General features: G+C 35.0%; 1 protein-coding gene across 2 annotated transcripts in view; it reads right to left on the reverse strand.

Moving 5' to 3' along the window:
* Window positions 1–26,312, reverse strand: part of Exoc4 (exocyst complex component 4) — a 741,153-nt gene that overhangs the window by 599,260 nt on the left and 115,581 nt on the right. For both annotated transcript variants that reach the window (XM_010611733.3, XM_033757669.1), the window contains exon 7: window positions 17,070–17,244. In XM_010611733.3, coding sequence (XP_010610035.1) covers window positions 17,070–17,244 — 175 coding nt within the window. The remainder of the gene's footprint in view (window positions 1–17,069; window positions 17,245–26,312) is intronic.

The raw sequence follows: 26,312 nt of genomic DNA on the forward strand, positions 1-26,312 counted from the left end.
CTAACAAACTTCTCAAACTATAATATTTAACCCTTATTTGAATTCTGACTCAAACTATAAAAAACATGCAATTATCACACTTGAGACAACTGAAAATGTTAACATTGACTAGGTATTTGATAATAAGGAAATTTTAAATTTAAATATGTTTTTTCCAGCCTTTTTAGAAAAAGATTTTAAAATACAGACAAAACAAGATAATCTCTAGGATTGTTTTGAAATAAGGAGAAGGAAGTAGGCAGAAAACAGTATTGGTTATGAACTCTTAATTATTCAAACTGGATGATGGTACATGAGGATCCATTATACTTTTCTATCTATGTCTGAACATGTTTGAAATTTACTTTAGTGGAAGAATTTTTTTAAAAAAACCTGTAATGGTACTGCCTAGTCTCCTCTTCAATGATCTTGGTATCAATACAAAAAAATTTTTGGCAATACTTTTCAAAAAAAAGATAAACTAACCAAATCAAAGCAAAACAACCTCTCCATTATCCCTCAAATATCTCTAACCCTATTGAAATGCACCAAGTCCCACCCTATCCGTGTACCTTGCTCAGCTACTTATACACACCTCATATCTTCCTTCTACAGTCTTCTCAAGCACTTGTATTCATACTAAACATTTTCCATGGGACCATAAACTGCTCAGTATTGTTCCTGCTTTGTGTTTTTGTCTTAACACCATGTAAGATTAAAATTATTTATCAAATTCAATCTATAGGAACATGTAGAAAGAAGAAGCCTTCTTACTTCCCAATCATCAGAAGCAAAAACAAACAAAAATCTCATCAATGTAAGTACAGAAAACTCAAACAAGTAATAACTGAGAAGGAAGGGAGAAACCCATTTCTTAATAAAAAATAATAATTAATGTTATCATGTCAATGTTTCCAACTAAAAATGTTCTTTTTTTTTGTTCTTTTATTGAGTTTATTGGTACATTTTAGGTATATAGTACGATTACATTCATTATTGGGATTTTGTACCTTTCCATGACAGGTCTTGGTTCTCATTTTTTCCCCTTGTCCCAGCCCTCCCTTCACCCCCTCTTCCCCTCCCCATTTACAAATACTTTATTTCCATTTTTTCATTTTGTCATATTTTTTTTCTTTTCCCTTATTACCTGTCCCCTACCCTTCCTACTTTCCCTACACCTTTAGCCCTTTTCTTCCCATTTCATATGGTCAATTAAAAATGTTCTTGAGTAAAAAAAGAGAGAACATATTGGTCAACATTCTTAATTATTCAGATCAGAAAAAGAAATAATTAATGCTTGCTATCTTTGGGCTACTATAAAAGTTGACCAAAACCTATATGTGGAAATTAGTAACCATTGTTTAATTTTTCTTAATCCTTTAAAGTGTGAAGTCCTTTCCTACCTTCATGAAATTTTTTCAGCCTATTACCATTTGCTATGTTATAGAACACAAACACACTCCCAAAAGTATAACACAGATATATCTTTCAAAATTAAAGTCTTTTTTTTGTAACTCCTTGAGACTGTCCTTCATTGGTCTTGGTTTTATTATGATAAAGCCTGAAACATTTGCTAATTCTGACTATGACCCAAGAGTGCATATTAAAATCCATCAAAATCCTACAAAGCAAGCCCTGCAAAGACACCCCCAAGTAACTGTGATTGCACCCAAGAGAGAACCAGTATTTTAAGACAGTGGAGATGACATACCAGGACTAGTACACATGACTCTCATAATCCAGGAATAGTATACAGAATCCAGAAGATTTCTTTGACCAGTCTCACATGTGTGTGTGTGTGTATGTGTGTGTAAAACAGATCAAATAACAGGGTTCCATAGGTTACACAGTACTATATCCAACTCCTGAATCAGTGCTTCTTGCTATCGCTTAACTGTAGGAATTTAAGTGTTGCCCAATATGCCTGAGCCTCCCAGAACAGCTATTCTATCAGTAGTTTTATCAGAACTCAGGACAATTTTAGGCAAAGATTAAATGACATACTACAAAATCAGGTTCTACATCACCCTTTACCTCAGAATGTCTAATGCTAAAGATGTGAAATAATACTATCCTGTTACTTAACCTATATGTAATGTATTAAGCTTTGATTATACTCACAATGTTATTCACATATAGGTGATATTTCTCCTTTGTATATATTAAGTTTTACCCTAGAACAAGACTACAAACAATAGACTAAACATGTTCAAGGACTGTTCCCTTCACCTCTACAATGCAGTCCTCACTGAAGTGATCAACAGGCAAAAGATGTGTATCCTTGAAAGCAACCACCAGAGCCTCTCTGTGCTCTCTGCAGCCATTTCATAAAGATAAAATACACAAAAGAAAACAACTACTTCTTAATATAGGGAAAGAAGGAAGAAAGGGAGGAGGGGAAGCAGGCAGGAATTCGCAGCTATTCTAATGATCCCTGGGCTCCAAATAGGGGCCCAGTGATCACTGATTACCAAAATACTCAAAACATCTACATTATCTACTCTGAAACTACCACTGAAAGCATAAAGGAAATAACCTTAATTTCCTTGTTCCTAACAGGGTAATTCAAAGACTTAAGCTGCTCTTAGCGTATTTATGGAAAGCTTTGTCAGAAAAAATCTTTGTAAGAACAGAAAGAGGCAAATTTCTATGTAGTGACTGCTATACCTTTAACTTGAAGTTCTGAATCTTCACAATTTGAAAAAAAAAAAAACATAACTATACACAAATACAGGTGTAAATACAATGGTATACTTACTTTTATTCTTTTTTCCATTAAGTTTATTGGTACAATTTACATTAAAATTGTACCTTTATATAATGTATCGGTTCTTATTTTTTCCCCATTCCCCTCTCCTCTCTACCCCCCCCCCCACCCTGCCTATTTACAAAGACTTTTTTATGGTTTTCCTTCTCTCATATTTTGTCTTTTCCCTCCTTTCCTTTCCCCTACCCCTCCCACTTCCCCTACTCCTTTAGACTGTGTCTTTCTATTACACAATATCAACTATACATTTGGATCCTTACACTTTTAGATTTTCAAGCCAGAGCAATTACTCTATATTTGAACATGTGTGTCCTATTAACTTCACTTAAGAATACTGTCTCAATATACATCCACTTAGCTATAAATGTCCCTAGTTTTTCATTCTTTATGGATGATCTAGTCTCCTGTTGATGGGCAAATGGGCTGTTTCCAAGTTTGAGCTATTACAAACTGTGCCACTATAAACACGGGTGTACATATATCACTGTGGTATGATTCTTTTAATTCTTTTGGGAAGATACCCAGCAGAGGAATAGCTGGGTCAAATGGGACCTCTAGTCCTACTTGTTTGAGGTGTCTCCATAGTGATTTCCACAATGGTTGCACCAGTCTGCACTCCCAACAATGAAGAAGGGTTCCTTTCTCCCCACAACCCCGCCAACATTTGTTATTGGTTGATTTCTTGATAGCAGCAATTCTTTCTGGAGTGAAGTGGAATCTCAGTGTTGTTTTATCTGCATCTCTCAAATGAGCAGTGACATGGAACATTTTTTCATATATTTACTTGATGCTTTTACTTCTTTGAGAAATACATGTTCATTTCAGATGCCCATTTTTTAATCAGGTCTTTATATTTGGGCAGGGCTGATTTTTTTGAGTTCTTTATATATTCTAGATAATAGTCCATTGTCTGAGGAGCAGCTGGTAAAATTTTTTTCCCACATTGTAGGTTGTCTCTTAGCTCTGTGGAAGATTTCTCTTGCTGTGTAGAAACTTTTTAAAAAGATGAGATCTCAGTCGTTGATTCTTTGTGCTAGTTCCTGTGCTACTGAGGATTTGTTCATAAAGTCTTTTCTTATGCCAATATCTTCAAGAGTTCTACCTACCTTATCTTCTAGCAAGTTTAGTGTTTCTGATTTAATATTTAGATAGTAAGATATTTAATATTTAGATATTAGATCTTTAATCCACTTCAATTTTAGTTTAGTTTCTTTTTTTTTTAATTTGGTGCCTGGTGAAATATAGGGGACTAGTTTTAATCTTTGGCAAGCTGAAATCCAGTTTTTCCAATACCATTTATTAAAGAGGTTATCTTTGCTCCAGTGAGGATGGTTGGCTCCTTTGTCAAAGATGAGGTAGCTGAATATGTCTCGAGTTGTTTCTGGATCTTCTAATCTATTCCACTGATCCCCAGGTCTGTTTCTTTGCCAGTACCATGTCATTTTTAACACAGTGGCTTTAGGTAGTGCAGTTTCATGTTGGGGTTTGTTATACCCCGTGCCATATCTCTGTTGCCTAGAATTGCTTTTTCTATTCTAGGCCTCTTCTGATTCCAAATAAATTTTTGGATTTTTTTCTCTAATTCTGTGAAATATACTTTTGGGATTTCAATAGGGATTGTGCTGAATCTGTATAGCAATTAGAAGTATGGCCATTTTCACTATATTATTTCTTCCTACCCAGGAACAAGGGATATATTTCCATTTTCTTATACCCTCATCAATCTCTTTTTTCAGAGTGTTGCAGTTCTCAATGTAAAGGTCTTTCGCTTCCTTTGTTAGATTGACTCCTAAATATTTCATTTTTTGGCTGCTATTGTGAAAGGGATTGTTTCCCTAATTTCACTCTGTACATCTGTTATTTGTGTAAAAGAAGGCTACTGATTTTTGAGTGTTGACCTTGGATCCAGCTACTTTACTGAATCTGTCAATTAAGTCTAGAAGTCTTCTGTCTGAGTTTTTAAAGTCTTCTATGTAGAGTACCATATCTTCATCAAATAATGAGGGGTTTCTTGTTGTTGTTTCTGGGGGTATTGTTTTTGTTTGTTTTTGGTACCAGGGATCAAACTTGGGACCTTGGGCTTGCGAGGCAGGCAGCAGAACCACTGAGCTAAATTCCTGGCCCAAATAATGACAGTTTAACTTCTTCCTTTCCTATCTTTATTGCTTTTATTTCTTTCGAAACTTTTCTAATTGATGTGGCTAAGGCTTCCAAAACTATACTGAACCAGGAGTGGTGATATCCCTGGATTCTTCCTGATTTTAGTGTGAAGGTTTTCAGTTTTTGACCATTTAGTATGATGTTGTCTGTTGGTTTTTCATAGATAGCCTTTATTAAGTTGAAATAAAAGACCATCTATTCCAATTTTCTGTAGGGTTTTTATCATGAATGGGTGTTGAATTTTGTTGAATGCTTTTTCTGCATCTATTGAGATGATCATATGGTTTTTGTCTTTGACTCTGCTAATATAGTGTATTGCATTTATTGATTTACTTATATTGAACCATCCTTGCATCCCTGGGATAAATCCAACTTGGTCAGAGTGTATGATCTTCTAGATGAACCTCTGTGTTCTGTTTGCCAGTATCTTACTGAGGATTTTTACATCTATATTCATTAGGGAGATTGGTCTGTAGTTCTCATTTTTGGTTGGGTCTTACCCTGGTTTTGGAATCAAAGTAACACTTGCCTCCAGGACTGAATTTGGAAGTATTGCTTCCCTGTCAATTTCATTGAAAAATTTAAAGAGTAGTGACAATAGTTCTTCTCTAAATGTCTTGTAGAGTTCAGCAGTGAAGCCATTAGGACCCAGGCTTTTCTTTCTTGGTACATTTTTAACCACTTTTCAATTTCACTGATTGTAATTGAGGTGTTTCTTAGTAAAACCTCTGGTGAAACATATGCCTTAACACAAGGTCTTCATTTAAAATCATTTGAACTAAATGAATCAACTAAAAGGGTATACCACAGTTTCCTTTAAGTGAAAAGTCAAGGTTCCACAGTATAAACCACAGTAGGCTTGTAAAACAATCATTTAAAATTTTGAAAAAGAAAGACAGGGAAAACTGAGTTCTGCACTTCACTCTTAGCACTCAGTATTTTACTTTCTTCCTATCAAAAGTGTAAGACAATGTAACAAATGGTAACAACTGAAAAATCAATAATATTAATAATATCTAAGAAATCATCTCAGTGACTGAATCTAAAGGGACAGATAAACAAAATGTAATTACTATAAGAATTTGCATAAATTCACTTGAATAAAGCAATTTTGGACAGGCTTGTATTTTCCTTAATACATCGTAAATACAATTTAATACAGTATTTGCCTGAAAATAAGACATAACCAGACACTAAGCCCTAGGATGATTTTTTTCAGGATGCTTGTTATAGAAAACCTGTCCCAAAAATGAGATTCAGTAAGGGCCAGGGATTTAGCTCAGTGGTTCTGCCACCTGCCTGACAAGCATAGGTCCTGAGTTCGATCCCCAGTACCAAAAAAAAGATTCAGTAAGGATTGTCAGCCAGAAGAGATGTATTTAGTATATCTGTTGCAACACATAACAGACATACTGAATTATGAAATACTATTAATATGTAATTACATAAAAATAATATTGACATTAATACTTAAATGATAATGCAAGTTATAATTAAGTACAGGTATTTGTAAATATCCGGTGGGCACTTTTGGATGAGAGGTAAATGCCTCTGTTAACAGAAAAACTCCAGACTTATTGCCAAATGCTCAGCTGGACTACAGACACAATGCACAAACATGCACACATGGCAAAGAATATATGCAGCTATGTCTAATACGATTCTTCATATTCAGACATAATGCACTGTAATAGATGTGCTTAATGCAGTCATGTAAAATAAAAAAATGTTTTTGGAATTTTGGTGCTTGCAATTTTCATCACTTTTGTGTGCAGCACCATTCTTTACTGTCATCATATGTGTTGCCATTCTTGCCTTGTACATTTTCAATTAATACCTGATTTAATGAAAATTTTGTGACCCTTGGCCTGCAAGAGATCATGACATAAGTGAAGAATTCATGGGATAAAATCACTGACAGCTGTGTTAACAATGCACTACAAGCAGACTACATGGACAAGATATGTACAATTAAAGAGAGCGCTCTTCCTGAATAGGAGAGATTGGGGCCAATGGTTCTAGGAAATAAAGTTGCAAGAAATTTGGGTTGGAATTTAGAATTTGGAGAGTTATGACAATATCCAAGATGATGACTACATTTGAATAAATGCAGAATATTATACATGAAAAAGTAAGACATCCCCTGAAAATAAGCTCTATTGAGTCTTTTGGACCAAAAATTAATTTAAACCTAGTCTTATTTTTGAAAAAATATGGTATGATTAAACTGGTAAAATCTGCTGAGCTTATTAATCATTTAAATATTTTCTAGCCAATGAAGAGCAGCAGCTAAAAAGAAAGATTCTCCTTCTTCTGAAAAACACACAACAAAGTAAGCTCATTCCAATATCCGATCCTAGTAAATCTATAAAACCAAATTTACAAACCCCTCATATTGTTGTGGAATGAAGACAGCTTCAAATTTATTTGCCACTCTTCTCTCACTAAATAACTTCTGTTTCCCAATTTTGAATCTGAGCTGTGCTTTTGACAAAAAGAATGTGGCAAATGTGATACTCTGCAAGGTCCAAGTCTGGCATTCAGAAGATCTATAGCTTTCACCTTTTAGAAGGCAGCCTATTAAGGCCAACTCTGATAATGTAAGTTCAGCAACCCTCAGACCAGCACACCTGGAGGTCCTGTGGAAAGAAGCCATGTGGAAAAGTGCAAAGGTGCCAAACACATATTTATATCTCCTAGACTTTCTAACCCAGTCCACACTGCAGCAAAGCAGCCCACTGACACCAATGAAGTTAAGGCACTGTACAGGTGCACCTTCATGGATTCCTAATTCATAAAACTGTCACAAATAAAATGGTGGCTACTTTGTTGTTGTTGTTACTTGGAATGGCTTTTCTTATTCTGGGTCTCTTATGGTTCATATGAATTTACCATTGTTTTCTCTGGATCTATAAGAAAAGTTATTGGTGTTTTGACTGGGATTGTATTAAGCCTGTGTATCAGTTTTGGGAGAACGGTCATTTTAATTATACTGGTTTTGTCTATCCACAAATGAGTATGCTATCTTTCCATTTTCTGATCTCTTCAATTTCCTTTTTCAGACTTATGTAATTTGTGTTTTAGAGGTCTTTCACTTCCCTGGTTAGGAATTCCTAAGTATTTAATTTTTCTTGATGTTACTGTGAATAGTATTGCTTTCCTAATCTCTTTCTCAGTGAGTTCATTATCAGTGTACAGGAACACTACTGATTTCTGTGTGGTTATTTTGTATCCTGCTACAATGCTAAATTTAGTTATTAATTGTAAGAGTGTTTTGGTAGAATTTTTTGGGTCCTATAAGGAGAGGGAGGAAAGAAAGTAGAGGAGAGAAGTAGATGGCGGAGAAGGAAGGAAAAAGTAAGAGATGGTGGAAGGAAGAAGGGGGGAAGGAGGGAGGATAAAATAGGAGATAAAAAACAAGGAAACAGAAGTTTCAATAACTCTGCCAAATTATTCTGTTATTTCAAAAACATTGTAGGATAAATATTAATTTGCTTCACTTATTCTACTAGTTTCTTTTTTCACTGAAAATAAAATTTTGTCCTTTGTTTTTTCTTTGTAAGAAAAAATATTTCGGTGTCTTATTGTACTCTGAGTAACATTTTTGCCATCCTTTTAAAATTAAGATACACAGTATATTAATCACTGTTACTCTCTAGTTATTTTGTTATAAAATGTTGTCTCATTTTTTTCACAGGAGAGTGTTTTTTTCATTTTCTTTCTTAATCTCTACTTGCAGTACATTAAAATAAAAAGATTTTAACACACACACACAGGTCACCAATTCAGAAAAATGTACTTATTGTTTCCCTGAAATCTTCCCTGGTAGACATGAGCAATGTCAGTGGAGGTGACGCCTATTGTTTTAATTTCACACAGTTCATACAATGATATTCTTTGTATCACTCTATTTCATCTACGACCATTAATCACCTCCAATTACTATGACCTGTGTTCCTAGAAACACTCTTGCTTAAGCCCAGGTGCACCAAATCTTGATAAGCTCACTCAAAACAGCAGCAGCAGCATGAGTCAGAGGGGCACACAGTTTTTAACAGTTCACCCTCTAGGATCTCAGACAAAACTAGGCAAAGAGATAAGCTTTAGAGATGGCGGGTTGGAATAAAGGCCTGCCATTTCTATCTATTGGTAGAATGCAGAATAAGCTATAACGAGATGCAAACACAATGATCCTGGGTATCTAGGAATGTAAGGAAATCAAATTTGACCCAAGATCTATTTGGGTGTAACCTTGTCCAAGCTGCTACTGTCTAAACTTTGGTTCGGTGTATTAAACTGCCACACCTACCACACTTGTGCTGGGAGCCAGAATGATCTCCTTGGATGTCCATCAATTCCTGTATGAAGACTTAAGAGTGAATATGAAACAACATAGGGAAGTCCTGGCACTACAGAAACTTGCTCCAATCTACAGAAAAAAAATGTAATTTAACTTTTACATGTTAATTAAATTCTGTTCATTGTGCATCATACTATCCATTGGCAAGACAGAACAAAATTCTAGGAACCAAAACATTTCTACAGACCCAGTGGCCTGACTGACAACATGGCTTTGCTATGCCACTCAAAACAGAGGGCATTAGTAAGTTTTAAAAGCTGAGGAAAAAATAAACCTATTTCTGCAAGAAAGCTTTCACAGGTTATCTGGCCTAGAATACTGAAGAAAGCTAGTTTTACTTAAAGGTAGGGCATCCTCTGCTCACCCCCCCCAAAACAAAAACAAAAACAAAAACAAAAACAAAAACAAATGGACGCAACAAAAACCTAAGGACTTAGTTTCAGGCCTAGATTCAAAGTAGAAAGTGTATGTTTCCTTGAAAAATCCCCTCCAAGTCATGGATCAGTACCAATAATTTTGTGGATTTTCTTTCCTGACAGAAAACATCAAGTTCTTGCCTCATGAGGTTAATTTTATCACTGCTTAAACATTTATGTGGCAGTGAACAAAAGAAAAATGATTTTACATTCTGTTTTCTCTTCCTCTCTGGAAAAAGAAATCAAGTCACTAGGAAAGTGAAATAACTTGTTTTGGGAGACTTTCCTAGTGGTAAACAGTGTAACTAGAATCCATTATCTCCATCTGTATACACTTTGTGCAATAATGAATTACACAGCTCAACCAACACTGGCTAAGTAGAGAATTTTACTTTGAAATTATTTATGAAAAAATTAGATCTTCTTCAGAATTACAATGTCTGAAAGATGGGTTGGATCAAAGAGATCCTCTTATTTTCTCTGTTATACAGAATCCCAAAAGAAATGAATACTCTGTTTCTAGTGTACCTCAGTCTAAGACACTTTAAAACGTATAGCCAACACTTCGGCAGGCGTGGCACCAAGTAGGTGATATTTTGGAAGGTCCTACTGCTGCTCAGAAGGGCAAAAACATGTATTTCTACTATCACAGTTTTCAAAAGAGTGCAAAACCGAAAAAGGAGTGCAATGGTGTATGGTCACAGGGCTGACAGCAGGAGAAAACCACGACACCTTGTTACTATGATAGCTATCTCCAGACACAATCTTGCTGGGACAAATGAGCCTTCCAACTAAAGGTTGGGTTGCCAGGGATAGCTCAGTTACTGGTGGAGGAAAACTGCTGAAGTTGTTAAAAGATCAAGAATTGTTTTCTCCACTACAATTTACTCTGCAAAAGAACTTATCAATTTTTAAATAAGAAATATACTCAATTCAAAACAAAAATGAAATTTGAACTCTAAATGCTTAGAATTCCATTTGTCATATTATCACATCATTTTCAACCATTTCATCATCATTCACTCATTATATTCTTGACCGCAGATGCCCACTGTTCTCAATTATTTCATTTTCCAGAAAAATTTTTTAACCTAAAGAACATTCCTCCAACAACTATTTGAAAATTAAATTGGCCCTATGCATAAAATGACATGAAAATTTAAACCAAAAATCTTTCCAAAATGCTCCATGTAGGTGATCTTAAACACTTCCTAGCCGATTATTTAACAAACATAATGAATACTGAATATAATAGAAAAATAAAGTACTGCGGGCGTTCCTGCACTTAAAAAGGAAGCTCTCTATCTTTAGCCTCATTATTCCCCAGTACTTAGCAGATAGTTGGTCCCAATAACTTAGCAGTAAACTATTTTTAAAGTATCCGTCCTCTTGGAAACCCAGCAGATAGGCCAAATACAAGATTTTACAGATATTCGAATACACTCTCAAATAGTTCACAAATCTTTCTCTCCCTTCTTTGTATTCTTTTGTCCTCTACCATCAAAACCTGTCATGTTTATTTCATTCTTAGAGACCTCAAGTAATGTAAGCCAAAGCAAGATTTCTAAATATAAGACAATAAAGAAAGACATCTGAATCACCACAGGAGGAGGGAGGAAGGGACAGGGGAGAATCTATCTTTCATCCACAGTGTTTATCATTCACAAGGTATGGGATGGGGGTAAGACTCAAATCTTTGGTACATCCCATAATGTGGCCAGCTTCAGAAACTACCAGTATTAGTATCATCAATCACACACCATACAGATGACACTAAAGGCTTTCCATGACCTGCATCCAACTCTCCACCATCCAAGTTTACTTGCAGTCAATAAAATAAACCTTCAGTTGTAGATATATCCTTCTTATCCTTGAATGCCTTCATTCACTCATTTCTTTTGTACCACCTACTGATATTACCTCATTATCTTTTCCACTTCTCTATCTGTAGAGCCATTCCTCACTTTCTCTACCACTATGAACCCACCAGTTTCAAAAATCTTTCTTGGTCCTTCTATCATGTCTTCAGTGATTATAGTACATATTACTCAATTACTATTCTTAAATTTAGCAACATTAATTCATGTGCATCTGTCATTAGATATCCAGTTTATTCATGGGGGTATACATTAACATTATTCAGAACTGTGTAATCTGGAAGAATTCTGAGGGTATCAGAAAACATAAAAAAAAAAAAAACTCCAAACAATTTAAGCGTTGTATAACAATTTATATTGTATAGTAATAACAAATTAACCTATTTAGAAGAAACTCATTCAAAAATGCTTTATTCTCAGCCAGGTTTGGTGGCACACAGTACATGCCTATAGTTCCCCTACTTGGGAAACTGAGGGAGGAGAATCACTTGAGCCTAGGAGTTCAAAGCCAGCCTGAGCAATGTAGAAAAGAAAGCAATAGGATGAGAGAACGAGAAAGAAGGAGAGAGGAGGGGAGAGCAGGGGAGAGGAATAAAGAGGAGGGGATAGAAGGGGAGGGGAGGAGAGGCAAGAGAAGACAGAAGAAAGAAAAGTTTAATAAAAGAAAACAGGGAGATGTATCTTTTGCAAACAAGAAGGGGGCCAAGAGTCTTATGGTTAGGGGAAGGGAAGATTACATCATATATAGGTACCAACTACCCTCAATGAATGTAATCTTTATACGTCATAACATGAACTAAAAGCAAGAATACAATAAGAGTAATAACAGAAATCAGGAAAGGGTTTTTGGAGATGAGGAAAGGAGGTGGGTGGGGAGGAGAAGAATACCAAGACCCAAGATACGCTCAGTGCATGTACTCACTCCCTAAGACGGATGTAAATATCATGTACTCCAAATATGTATGAATTTTAAAAAAAGAACCAACTATGCTTTATTCTCAACTCGTTTAATAAAGATGAGCAAATAGTTTAAAAACAATAACAGATTAGATTAGAATCTAGTCATACACAAAGTCATTTTTCCAAAACATGAGAGTGGAAAAATAAATAACTAACAGTGGGAGAAAGGTGGAGAAAGAGAGAGAAAAAGACAACATTGTCAATGTACAAACCAATTAAGCAAAATACATGAAATAAATGTCATTTCTGTGTTTTGCCTTTTATCTGAAACTATGACATGAGCTTCAGTTTTTGTACTTTTTGCCTGTCCAATACCATACCCCATTGTTATATGTGTGCATTAACGTGAAATAGCAAGAGGAATGTCAAGTGTGTGAATGATTTGGAGGCTACATGTTATTGAAACTACAACACACAACTGATGCCCCATCAGTGTCTTAAATATATCTTGTCTACTTTCTCTTAAACTGTAGAATTTCTAAATATCTATATCAGCAGAAACCAAAAACTAAACTAAAAGAATGAAGACTATGGATCCATGACTCAAAAAAAAAAATAATAGCTCATTTCTGAAACAATAAGTACCTAGTAGTCTAAAAGAGTAAGGACTTTAATAGAATAGTGAGTGCTGATAGAAATAAGGTTTCTTGTTGGAGTGATGAAAATGTTCCAAAATTATATATTAATGGATGCACAACTCCAAGAATACAGTAAATAGCAGTGAAATCTATATTTCAAATGGGTGAACTTTATGATATATAAATTATCCCTCATTAAAGCTGTTTAAATACAACATAAAACATAAAATCCATTAAAAAAAGTTTCCTCAAATCACTCATTTTACATGCATTATGAAAGGCATGACTCATTTGATAAACCAGAAATATATTTTTAATCATTTATACATTTAAGCTATTAATGTGTGACAGAATTTAAAGTTTCTTAAAATAGGAATTTTGAAAAAATAATTTAAAAAAAGATATGTTTTCACATGAAAACATTCATGTGTATACATATATACATAGAGGAAAAAATTGATTTTAAAAAGTGGTAAAATGTTAAAAATAGGTAAATCTGAATAAAGAAGTACATGGGGGTGGTTCTATTCTTATCATTACAACTTTCTTAAAGTTTGAATCCATTTCAGAATTAAAAGTAGGGGCAGGGATGTAGCTCAGCAGCACCACAACTGCCTGGTAAGCATAGGATGCTGAGTTCTATTCCCGGTACCAGGGGAATAAAAAAAAAAAAAACAAAGAATTAAAAGTAGCACAATACTGTAAACACTTGGGTTGGGTCTTTTTGTTTCTGTTTTTAATCCAATATGATTTCTGCCTTTTAATTGCAGTGTTTAATAATTTATATTTAATATAATTGATTTAAGTCTAAAATTTTGCTATTCATGTTCTATTCTTACCACTTTTGCTTTATTTTATATCTTTTCTTTCTTTGTAGTTCTTTTTTTTAGTTTCCTGGTTTTCTGCTTTCCTGCTTTGGATTAAAAAATATTTATTCAACATTCAACTATATCACCCTCCCTGACTTTTTACTGTCTTTATGCTCTGGGGATTGAGTCATGCATCCTTCACCCTAAAAATTATAGCTCTTAATGTATACTGAAGGAAACTTAAAACAATAGTTTCATTTACCCTACTTCTCTCCTTGGTGAAATCACTATCATACATTTACTGCGAAATATAAAACCAATGTATATTATTTTTGGTCTTAAACATAAATTAAGAAATAACTTTCAAAAATTTAAAAAGTATTGGGCCAGGGATTTAGCTCAGTGGTTCTGCTGCCTCTCTCACAAGTGCAAGGTCCCAAGTTTGATCCCTAGTACCAAAAAAATAAAAGAAAATAAAATGAAGACTTAGCCGGGGATTCAGCTCAGTGGTTCTGCCGCCTGCCTTGTAAGCACAAGGACCTGAATTCGATCCCCAGTACCCCCCCCCAAAATTTTTTTTTTAAATTAAGAAATGAGAAAAAGGTATTTTACTTTTGGCCACGTATTTCCCATTTCTGGCTCTCTTTACTTTTGCTTATAGGTCTAAGTTATCATCTGGTACATTTTCTTTCAGTTTAAAAACCTTTCTGCAATATTTCTTGACATGCAGGTCTCATGGTGACAAATTCTTTCAGCTTTAGCTTTATGAAGATGGCTCTATTTTATCTTCATTTTGAAGGATATTTTCAGTTCATACAAATTCTAGATTGACAACTTTTGGATTTTCTAGCACTTTCAAAATAACATTCATTGATTTCTAGTTTACATTTCTTCCAATGAGAAGTCAGTTCTAACATTTTTTTCCTCTACTTTCCGGTAGGTATTATGTTATCCTTTCCTTGAGATACTTTTTAAGATGGGAGGGAGGGGTCAACAACCTGCCAATGATGTGACTAGATGTTGATTTTCTTTGAGTTACTCTTGTTTGGGATTTGTGGAGCTTTTTGGATTTGTAGATTTATATTTTTCAACAAATTTGAAATTTTTTGACTATTATTTCTTCTGATATTTTCTGCTCTAATATCTCTGTTACTTCTCCTTCCATATTTGCAATCTCACAATTGTTAAATTGCATGATATTGTCCCAGAGGATACTTTAGCTTTGTTCATTTTTCTTTTTGGTCTGTTTTCTCTATGTGCTTTGGTTTGGATGAACTAATCTAGCTTCAAGTTCACTGATCATTTCTTCTATGGTATACATTTTGCTCCTAAGCCCATTTGGTGAATTTTTCATTTGAGACTCTAAATTTTGCCAGCTTTTAAAATCCTATTTATGAGTCATGTTTTCCTGCTTTTTCACATGAAATAATACTTCATTATCAATAATCTGGACCATATTGTCTTACCTTAATGAGTTTTTCTCCGTTAGGGAATTAACTTACAGGTGGCTCAGGCTACTCTTCTCACACTGGCTGGTCTGAACTCCAACATTTCCAAGTGCTCTATGACTCCTTTTGGAATCCTCTGTCAGTTCACAGTCTCTGAGTAGCTGTTTTCTGCTATGTTTTGTAGTATGCACAGCTTTGCGTTTGATCACAGAGCTCAAAGGCATTCTTTTTTAAGTTTTCTGGGCCTCCTTTTTCCACACAATTCTCTCGTCTTCAGTATTCTTGTCCACAAATCCCAGCTTCCTCTCTATCCCTAATCTGTTTCCTCTGCTAAGAGAGTCTACTGCCTTCTTTTTAGACTTACTTCCCAATGCCATAGTTTGGAGAGTGCTCCCAGGAGGAAATAGAGATGAATGTGGTGCTCATCTCATGAGTTAACATCTTTTTCTGTGCTACCTGAATCTATCCAATTTTACAGTTGCTTACAGAAAGAGATAACTTCATGCCCAGAGCCAGAAAATCCTTTTTTTTTGGTACTGGGCATCGAACTTGAGATCTTGCAAGGCAGGTGGCAGAACTACTGAGCTAAATTCCTAGCCCTAAAAATTCCCAATTCTAGGTATTTTTTTTGTAATAGCTTTAAAAACTATTATCATATCCTTAAAATAAATAGATGACATGAAAGACAAGTTACTTCCGTGTGACAAATTAAACCAACATACAGAAGGTTAAACAAGTCACTCCACAAAATATTTAATTCAATGCACAAATATTCAAGTCCCTACAAGTGGCAACTGAAAAAGTTGGTAAAGAAAAAAAAAATTCAAAAATTGTGTTTTCAACCCACATTATTTCTACTAAACCATCAATAAAAAAATTTAATGTCCAAAAAAACTGTCTAATGAACATCCAAGAATCAATCATTCAATGCACCAGGAGCATACCTCTATTCTCAATTTGTAATTTACATTTATGATTTCTTTTTATTTCAAAGGTTTCTATTTGCATACAAGCAATTTTATTCCCACACGGTTACATTTTTCAATTCCCAACCTATACTTATTTTTTTTCATATTAGAAGATACTACCTAAGTCACTTCTATTTAGCTGTGTCAAAATTGCTTCAGCTAACTCTTAATTGTATTTCTAATTTTCATCTGCCCAAATCAAATGTATTTTGCTGACACATGGAAAGAAAATATAATACAATTTCTAAATGCCATCTCAGCAAACTGCAATATAATTCTTATCTTCAAAAAATCAATCAAAATGATACATTTATAGCTTACTGATTTATTCTCATCTCTGAGAATAAGCTCTTGAGCTGTCATTTAACCAAATATATGCAAAAGGTAAAAGGAAACAGTCAATAAAATTAAGCTTTATAAAGCAGATTTACAATTTCATACTTATTACCTTCATATATGGTTAAACCCAGAAAAATAAAGTATATTAGAATAGAAAGACAGATTTGTACATCCTTGATTACTACATATTGAGAATATAATATTTTTGAAGCATAGCCAAAAACAAAAGTTTGTTAAAAGGTCTTAAAGATGATACATTAAATGGTATCAGAAGTTAATGCCTTTAAATGGAAACACTATTTCCTCAGCCTTAAATAAGGTAATACTTTAGGTAGCTCGTTTTTTTTTTTTTGCTGTCCCAAATTATTGTTCTCAATCACGACAATATCCTTTGCAAAAAGTCCTTACCTGCAGCACATCTTGGATCTTCACCCACACATCTGCCATATCATACAATTTGATCTCCTCCTGCTGAGTCACTGGAATCCCAACAGCATCCTGCAGGTATCCCAGGACCACAGAATGCGCAGTGGCTACAGCATTAAACTTGTCAAACAGTAGCTCCAGCAGCTCTAGAAGTAGCCTAGTGGCAAAACAAACAAATAACATACACATGCACACAGATGTTTTACACTGGCCTGAAAGAAAACATCAAACTAAAGTACAGTACAGTAGTATACCTGGACATAAACAGTACAAACAGCACATTTCAACAGATTTGACTCAAACAATAAAATCTAAGCAACTTTTAAAAACTTATCCAAGCCTCATTTTACTCTGTTATAAAATGGAAATGATTTAAGAATTTAAATTGCAAGCCTGAAACAACAATAGTAGCTCAGTAAACATTTGCTTCTTTTTTAACATATTTCAGTAATTACAGTACTACTGCTCTATGTTCATGTAGGCTACCTCTCTGAGGAATTCAGGCAATGTTTTCAGGCAATAGCTCAGATGTTACACAAAATATGCTCTCTCTTAGCAATAAACTGGGCTACTAAACCTGTTAGTCATGGAAAGCTGTGCTTACTACCATTCAAATGCATGGCCTACGGTGTATGGAAAAAATATATACATGCCCAGCTATCTGACTTTCACTACAGGGAACAGCTTAGGCATCCACATTATCTCATTTATCATAGTGTGATACAATGAATACATATTATTACATTGATTTTTATATGCTCACAGACATAAATGAGTTTGCAAGGCAGGTAGGCCTAGAACAGAAGTTCATTTCCATGTCAGTGCACTTAGGACCTACATCTTAAACCATTCTAGAAATGTAGATGTATAGAGATCGCACAGCACATTTTGTCATGGATACAAAGTAATTTCTCCACCACTGTTTATAGCTTCACTGAACACTCTTGCCAAAATCATTTCTTCCTCTGAACTTGCACAGCATTCTATCCTGCTCTCAAGGAACTTACCATGTGCTTCACACACGTGACTCAGTAAATGTGTGTCATACTCATTTATATACACATATTTCCTTCTCTACTATTACTCTTCAAGGAAAGGCACTGCCTTGTGCTCAGGAGCACTTTGAACAATGGTTACCAAATTTTACTGAATGAACTTAATTTGTATATCATGAACAAGTACAGAAAATCTTGGAATTTGGGCTTTATTATATAATGTATTGTATGACTCTTGGTTCATAGCTCTTGAATAGGCTATTAAACCAACCTGGAAAGTAGGAAAAAAAAAAGAGCTTGAAAGAAGACCTTGACATAAATGTCAAATGCCATAAATAAGAAGTTGTATTAGCATCAAAATGCACAGCATATTATCTAGTCGTATGGCTTCTTTACTGCCCAATTATTACAATGAATGTGCCAATGTGACAGCCCATAACTGTCTTATGATAAAATCCTAATATCAATTTTACAATGTATTTTTTTTTTTTTTTTTTTTTTTTGGTTTTTTGAGACAAGGTCTCACTACGTAATTGAGACTGGAGTGGAACTTACTATGTAACCCTGCAAGAAACTGGAATAGATGTTCTATATCTCAACTTAATAAAGGCTATCTATGAAAAACCAACAGCCAACATCATATTAAATGGCCGAAAACTGAAAACCATCACGTTAAAATCAGGGACAAGACAAGGATGCCCATTATCACCACTCCTCTTTGATATAGTTCTGGAAACATTAGCCATAGCAGTTAGAGAAGAGAAAGAAATTAAAGCAATAAAGATTGGAAAGGAAGAAGTTAAACTGTCATTATTTGCTGATGATATGATACTCTACATTGAAGACCCAAAAAACTCTACCAAAAGACTTCTAGACTTAATTGACACTTTTAGCAGAGTAGCTGGATACAAGTTCAATAACCAAAAATCAATATCCTTCTTGTACACAAATAACAGACTCACTGAGAAATTAGGAAAACAGTTCCTTTCACAATAGCATCCCAAAAAATGAAGTATCTAGGAATCAATTTAATGAAAGAAGCAAAAGACCTCTACTCTGAAAACTACAGCACTCTGAAAAAAGAGATCGAAGAGGATATAAGAAAATGGAAAGATATCCCCTGCTCCTGGGTAGGAAGAATCAACATAGTGAAAATGGCCATACTTCCAAAACTGCTACACAGATTCAATGCAATACTGACAGAAATTCCAACAGTATATTTCAAAGAACTAGAAAAAAAATAATGCAAAAATTCATTTGGAACCATAAGAGACCTAGAATAGCAAAAGCCATTCTAGGCAACAGAGACATGGCAGTGGGTATAACAATTCCTAATTTGAAACTATACAACAAAGCCGGTGTGATAAAAACAGTATGGTACTGGCAAAGAAACAGACCTGAGGATCAGTGGAATAGATTGGAAGATACAGAAACAACTTCAGATGTACTCAGCTACCTCATCTTTGACAAAGGAGCCAAGTGTCCTCAGTGGAGGAAAGATAGTCTCTTTAATAAATGGTGTTGGAAAAACTGGATTTCAACCTGCTAAAGTTTAAAACTAGACGCTTATCTTTCTCCATTCATTAAACTAAAATCCAAGTGCATTAGAGATCTAAATATTAAAAAAGAGTCACTAAATTTGCTGGAAGATAAGTTAGGCAGAACTCTTGAAGACATTAGCATAGGAAAAGACTTTATGAACAAATTCTCAATACCATGGGACCTAGCACAAAGAAATCAATAACTGGGATCTCATCTTATTAAAAAGCTTCTGCACTGCAAAAGAAACCATCAACAGAACTAAGAGACAACCTACAATGTGGGAAAAATTTTTACCAGCTGCTCCTCAGACAAACGATTATTATATCTAGAATATATAAAGAACTCAAAAAAATCAGCCCCTGCCAAATATAAAGACCCAATTCAAAAATGGGCATCTGAAATGAACAGACATTTCTCAGACAAAGAAATGAAAGCAGCAAGTAAATATATGAAAAAATGTTCCACATTACTGGTCATTCGAGAGATGCAAATGAAAACAACACTGAGATTCCACCTCACCCCACAAAAAATGGCTGCTATCAAGAAATCACACAATAACAAATGTTGGCAGGATTGTGGGGAGAAAGGAACCCTTCTCCATTGTTTGTGGGAGTGCAGACTGGTGCAACCACTATGGAAATCAATATGGAGATACCTCAAAGAACTAGGATTAGAGGTTCCATATGACCTAGCCATCCCTCTGCTGGGTATCTTCCCAAAAGAATGAAAAGAGTCATACCACAGTGATATATGCACACCCATGTTTACAGCGGTGCAGTTTGTAATAGCTAAAACTTGGAAATAGCCCATTTGCCCATCAGTTGGAGACTGGATAAAGAAGATGTGGTTTTCTATAAAATGGAATACTCCTCTGCCATAAAGAATGAGAAATTAGAGTAATTCATAGGAAAATGGATGCATATTGAGGATATACTCTTAAGTGAAATAAATAAGTCACACATGTGTAAATACTGAATAGTTTCTCTGGTGTGAAAAAGTATAATTGTAAGTAAGAGCCTAATGGTATAACTGACAATGTGAAATGGGAAGAAAAGGGATAAGAGTGTAGGGGAAGTAGGAAGGGTAGGGGAAAGGAAACAAGGGAAAAGAAAAACTATGAGAAAATGAAAAAATGGAAATAAAGTTTTTGTAAATAGGGAAGGGAGGAGGGGGTAAAGGGAGGTCAGAGGTATGGGGAAAAAATGAGAACCAAGACCTGTCAGGTAAAGGTACAAGATCCCAATGATGAATGTAACTGTACTGTATGCCTAAAATGTACTGATAAACTCAATGAGGAAAAAAAAAAAAAAGATGGGCAGCTACAGTCTCAAAACTGAAATTTTTTGTGCTCCAAGTGATACCATAAAACGAAATCCACAAAATGGGGGGAAAGATACGAAAATCATTGGACTTGTACCTGTGTATCTGCAGAACTCCCAGAACTTGAAAAAGACCTGTACCTAGATATCAATAGAATTCTTATAACTAAGCTGAAATAAAGAGATAATAAATATTAAAATGGACAAGAAAACCAGGCACCATGATGCACACCTGTAATCCCAGTCAGAAGCAGAACGGTGACAAATTCAAGCCCTCCTGCCAACCGAAAGAACCAATAAGCATAAAAAAGATGCTCAATATTATTACCCACTGGTGAAATACAAATCAAAATACAAATGAGAGAGCACTTCCATCCACCACAATGGTTTTAGAATAAAAAAGATTAACAAAAAGTGTTGGTAAGGATACAGAAAATTCTTATACAATGCTAGTAGGAATAAAATGGTACAGCCACAGTGGAAAACATCTTGGCAGATTCTGAAAACACTTACATATAGTTATCATACAGACTCAGTGATTTCGCTTCTAGGCATATAGTCAGGAGAAATTAAAATACGCATACGCACAAAAATGTGTGTACAATGTTCATAGCAACATTACTGATAATGGCAAAAGGTCAAAATAATCCCAACCTTGAGAATATTACTCTAAGTACAAAAAGTCACAGAAGACTAGCTATTGTGATTCCATTTATATAAAATATCAAGAATAGGAAAAGTTAGAGACAAATAACTGGTTACTTAGAGTGGGTGAGAATTCACTGATAAAGTATAAGGGATTTGTTTTGAGGGTGAAAAAAAGTGTTTTGATACTAGATAGTGGTGATCATTGCAAAACCTGTGAATATATTTTACAGGCCCTGAATTACATATTTTCAACTGGTGAAATATATGATATGTGAATTATATCTCAAAATAGCTATTTGAAAGAAAAAACGAACAGCTGTTGCTCTAAGGATAGTGGAGGTCTAACACCTCTCCTTTGGTTTAGGTATAGATATGTTAAGTATAAGGCATTACATGTTCAACTACTTCTATGCGAGACAATAGCTCAGGAGAAAGACTTGATACTGGAAATTTGGAAAGTATAAATATTTGAGAGGATGAGATCACTCAGAGAAATATGCAGAGTAAAAATAGTAGGCAAGGGGCAGAGCCTATACTTGAGGAAACAGCAGCATTAAAAATGCTGTTAGGAAGTGGCTAGAAAGGAAGAAAGAAGCCAGAGAAAATTTTGGAAGACAAAGGAAGGATATCAGCAGTCAAAGGCTACACAAAGGTAGATAAGAGAAAGTGAAAATTTACAACTCACAGGGCCTGGAGAACTGGGCAAGAAAGGTTTCGGCAGAAAGCCTTTTTAGTAGTGGGAGGAGCAGTGATAAGGGCAAGAAAAAGAAAACAAAGTAAATCACAGCGTTTTCAAAAGTATACCACTCCTCACCAGCATGTACACTTCTTAAAAAAGAAAAAGCAAGAAAATGCTCCCATCATACATCATACATCAAATAAAAGAGTATAGAAATCACACATATAAGCAGGCCATAAATCTACACACCGGCCCAATTTAAAGTTACCGGAAATAAACTGAAATATGTCATTAATATTCATATACACTCTCCAACTGCCCACACAACACAGAATTGTGAAAACAAGTGTTTGCCTTTAGCTGCAGACACACTTAGGATGAACTAAACACACAAAGCCCTACTAAAATAACTCCACCCACTCCCTCCACAAAATATTAAATAAAAGATGAAATAAAACATTATATTGCAGTAGCTCAGCTGCTTAAATCGAGTTCAGATCGAGGTTTTCACTACTGATCTAAAAGACAATAGATCAGGCAAGATCATTAAATTACCTGATGATTCCTTATTCTGAATTGAATTATAAAAGGCCTCTTACAGGAACAGGCTAAAACCTTAGAGGTCTGAATTCCCATTAACTGCAATTTCTACCCTTCAGAAAAAAAAACGTAATAAACACACACCCCTCTTACAAATTATTTCTTGAGTCATAAAATAGTACACAATAATATGAAATAGAGTATCATGAAAGATAGTGTTTATTCTAGGACAATGTGGTGTAAGTGCCAGGGCAAAAAAAGCACTAGCATTACAAAACTAGACTTGAATACTTGCTCTCTGCTAAATAGGCACAGGGCTTTTCCAAATCTGAAGTACCACAATCACAATTTCCTAATCACAAAGTGATTGTGAGGGTTATACACAAAAACACATATGAATGTATCATAAAAATTACCACCTAGAATCAGAAGGAAGAGATTACAGTTGTTCCCAGGCCCAGCTGTATCTTTGTCCCTACCACAACTTGATTAGTAAAGTCTTGCTTGTATTCCATAAGATACACTGTATCTTTCTAATAAAAGCTCTCTTTGATTAAATTAGTAGAATTTTGGCTAGTGTTAGTTATAACAAAAAGACACTCAGAGAAGAAGAACCAATTCCTTCATACCTATGTATTACTCTACTTCTTTAAAACAAAACAAAAAAACCCTGATTATTACAATAAGTTTAGAGAAGTGACAGCATACTAGAATACATAGCCCTCTGGGTCAGAAAGTGAGAACAGTCCTTATTTTATGTTTCTTTGTAAACACATCTTTCCATCAACACATGAAACAATGTCCAGAATGGAGAAAAGTAAAAGTCAGAGAACTAAATTCAAGAGTAAGAGTAAGCAATGTAAGATAAAAGTATTAAGAAAAATCTAGGATTCAAGATACTGACTGGAGTCCTTCCTCTTCATGAGGGGTGTTATGGTTTGTGTGTAGATGTCCCTGCAAAGCCTCATGGGGATAAGGTGATGCTTTCCTTTTCAGATGCGGTTAAATTTGGAATGTGTGATGCTGGAGTCAAGGGCTGTGATTACTAAACCATTACACGCAGTGACTGGTGTGCATTGCCCTAATGCTGGTAGGCTGAATAAGATAAAAAGGGCAGGAAGATACTATTAAGATCTCATGGTACCTCTGCTACCTTGTGTGTGCCATGTTGTTTCTGCTCTAACGTGCCTGTTTGTCATCTCCTGGAGTCGGCCAATTATGGACTGAAACTTCCACAAACTGTAAGCCAAATAAACCCCTTCTCCTCCAACTGTGGGTACCAGGTATTTTGTCTCAGCAATGACAGAAAAGTAACACAAGGGGAGCAGCTAAAGTTATCATAAAGCAACAGGAGGCCTTCTCCAGTCTCAAGAAGTAGCTGCAGCACTTGTACTAGCTGGCCACTCCCTCCTTTTGGAAATACTGTCATCCACTGGCCCCACAGCCTTAGACTCTTCTGTTTTCCTTCCATCTCTTGATTGCTCCTACTAGTTAACCCCTTATTCAGCCTCTTCATGTCCTGTCAATTCTTCTCAATCCTTATATTCTCTCTAAGTGAGTTTATTTATCATGTCTTCATTACCATCTACTAACAACTGCCAAACATTACATGGAAAAATTACTCTCCAGAGAGATAAACCTCAAACTTTATATGATTTAAATGAAACTCATTATATCTTTCCCAGACTTACTGTTCCATGTTCCCTACATCAGTGAATGGTACCACTTGTCCCAGCAAACAACCCTCACCATCCTCAGATCCAAGCTTTCACCAACTCCCCTTACATTTACCACCTCTCAAATAAGCCTGTTTCATTCCAATGCCTGTGTTACTAGCAATGGAATCTACTCTTTCCACAGTTACTGAGACAGGCCTCAAACTAGTGTTCTTTCCTCCAGTTCTTGTCTCTTCCTTTCTAAAATATCAACTCACTGAGGGCAAAATCTATTTGATTCATGCCTGCATTCTTATATCTGTCATAATAAATATCCAGCATATCACAGGCAATAAATGAGTATTTATGGAATGAAGAAATAAAAAGTGAACTCCAACAGAATGGGAGAATAGAGGCCTGATAATGATAACACGTGGTAAGGAAATGTGTTACTGATTATAAATCTCCTGGTCTTAGAAGCCCATAATAAAAATATTTCACACAAAACTGTTTCCAAAGAGGTAACTCTATCAATGTAAACATAAGAACATGAACAAGTAATTACAAGCTGAAAGACACACACTTTCTGAGTTAACTTTAATAATACTGCAATTAAATCTATTTTATAGTTTTAAAAAAACAAAACTGTCAAGATGAAGAAAGCATTTGTTCTCTAAACATATGCTCTATTACCTAGAAAGTTTTAAAATCAAGTTTCTTATAAATGCAAGTAAAATGGTATTTATTCTCCCAGATCATCTATTAGCTCCTACCTGCAACTATCCCTGTGTAACTTGTCTTCAGGTAACACAAGGGGAACAGCTAAAGTTATCATAAAGCGTGGAAGAAAACAGAGGCCTAAGAAGAAAATGCTACAGAATGGTCATGTGCACAAGGCAAAAAATGTATATGATGTAAAGCTACATCATCATTGTGTGAAAATGTTCAATACTTAAGGTGAGATAAAATGATCTGAATCTAAATTTAACACCCATGGAAACTTGAATTAGAAATTTGGCTGGAAAACTCGTATTTGCAGCCAAGAAGCTGCCTTACTTAGTCACAAAGAAAAGATAAACACAAGGTAGAAAATCAGTTCTTTTCCACTATTTATCTGCTGAGACCTTAATATCAGAGTTCTGCATTTTCCCACTGACAGAAAAATATAATAACCACACAGTATTTATTTCTCTAGCACTATGTGCTAAAAGCTAAAAAGAAAAAAAAAAAAACTGAGCTCAGAGTTTATATATTAAATGAAGCTAATCATCATAAAATTATATCATATTAAAACAGACTTAGTTTTACAGGCCTGTATCTCACATTTCCTCAGTAAATTCAGTTGTCCTTTCATTTCAAACAGGACATAGATCTTATTTTAATTGTCAAGGTTATCTAAAGCCTATTTTAAGGAACAGGGATAAGCTTTACCATTTATTAATACAAAGCTTCACGTAGAAAGAAGCTACTATTTGAAGAGTGCTGACTAATTCTCCATCTGCACTATGACCAAGAAAGGGAAAAACTTATTAGCAATATAGAATGGAACACAGTAAGAACAAGAAGACAGAACTGTGCCTGACTCTAGTCACTTCTTTTCTATATCACGTCCCTCCTGTCAAGTTAGATTTCTGAATTCTGCCTGACCTCAAATGACCTTCTAATTCTGATGTGTGGCACAATACTGACTAAAATCAGAAATAAATCAGGCCTTTTTTTCTTTGAATTAAAGTATCAGTGTTATTCCTTAAAAAAAACCTTTCTCCAGGGGCCGGGGATTTAGCTCAGCAGTTTGGTGGCCTGCCGTGCAAGCGCAAGGACCCGAGTTCAATCCCTGGTACCAAAAA

This window comes from Fukomys damarensis, unplaced genomic scaffold (genome assembly GCF_012274545.1).
Source record: "Fukomys damarensis isolate Sample0158 unplaced genomic scaffold, DMR_v1.0_HiC HiC_scaffold_4, whole genome shotgun sequence".
NCBI lineage: Eukaryota > Metazoa > Chordata > Mammalia > Rodentia > Bathyergidae > Fukomys > Fukomys damarensis.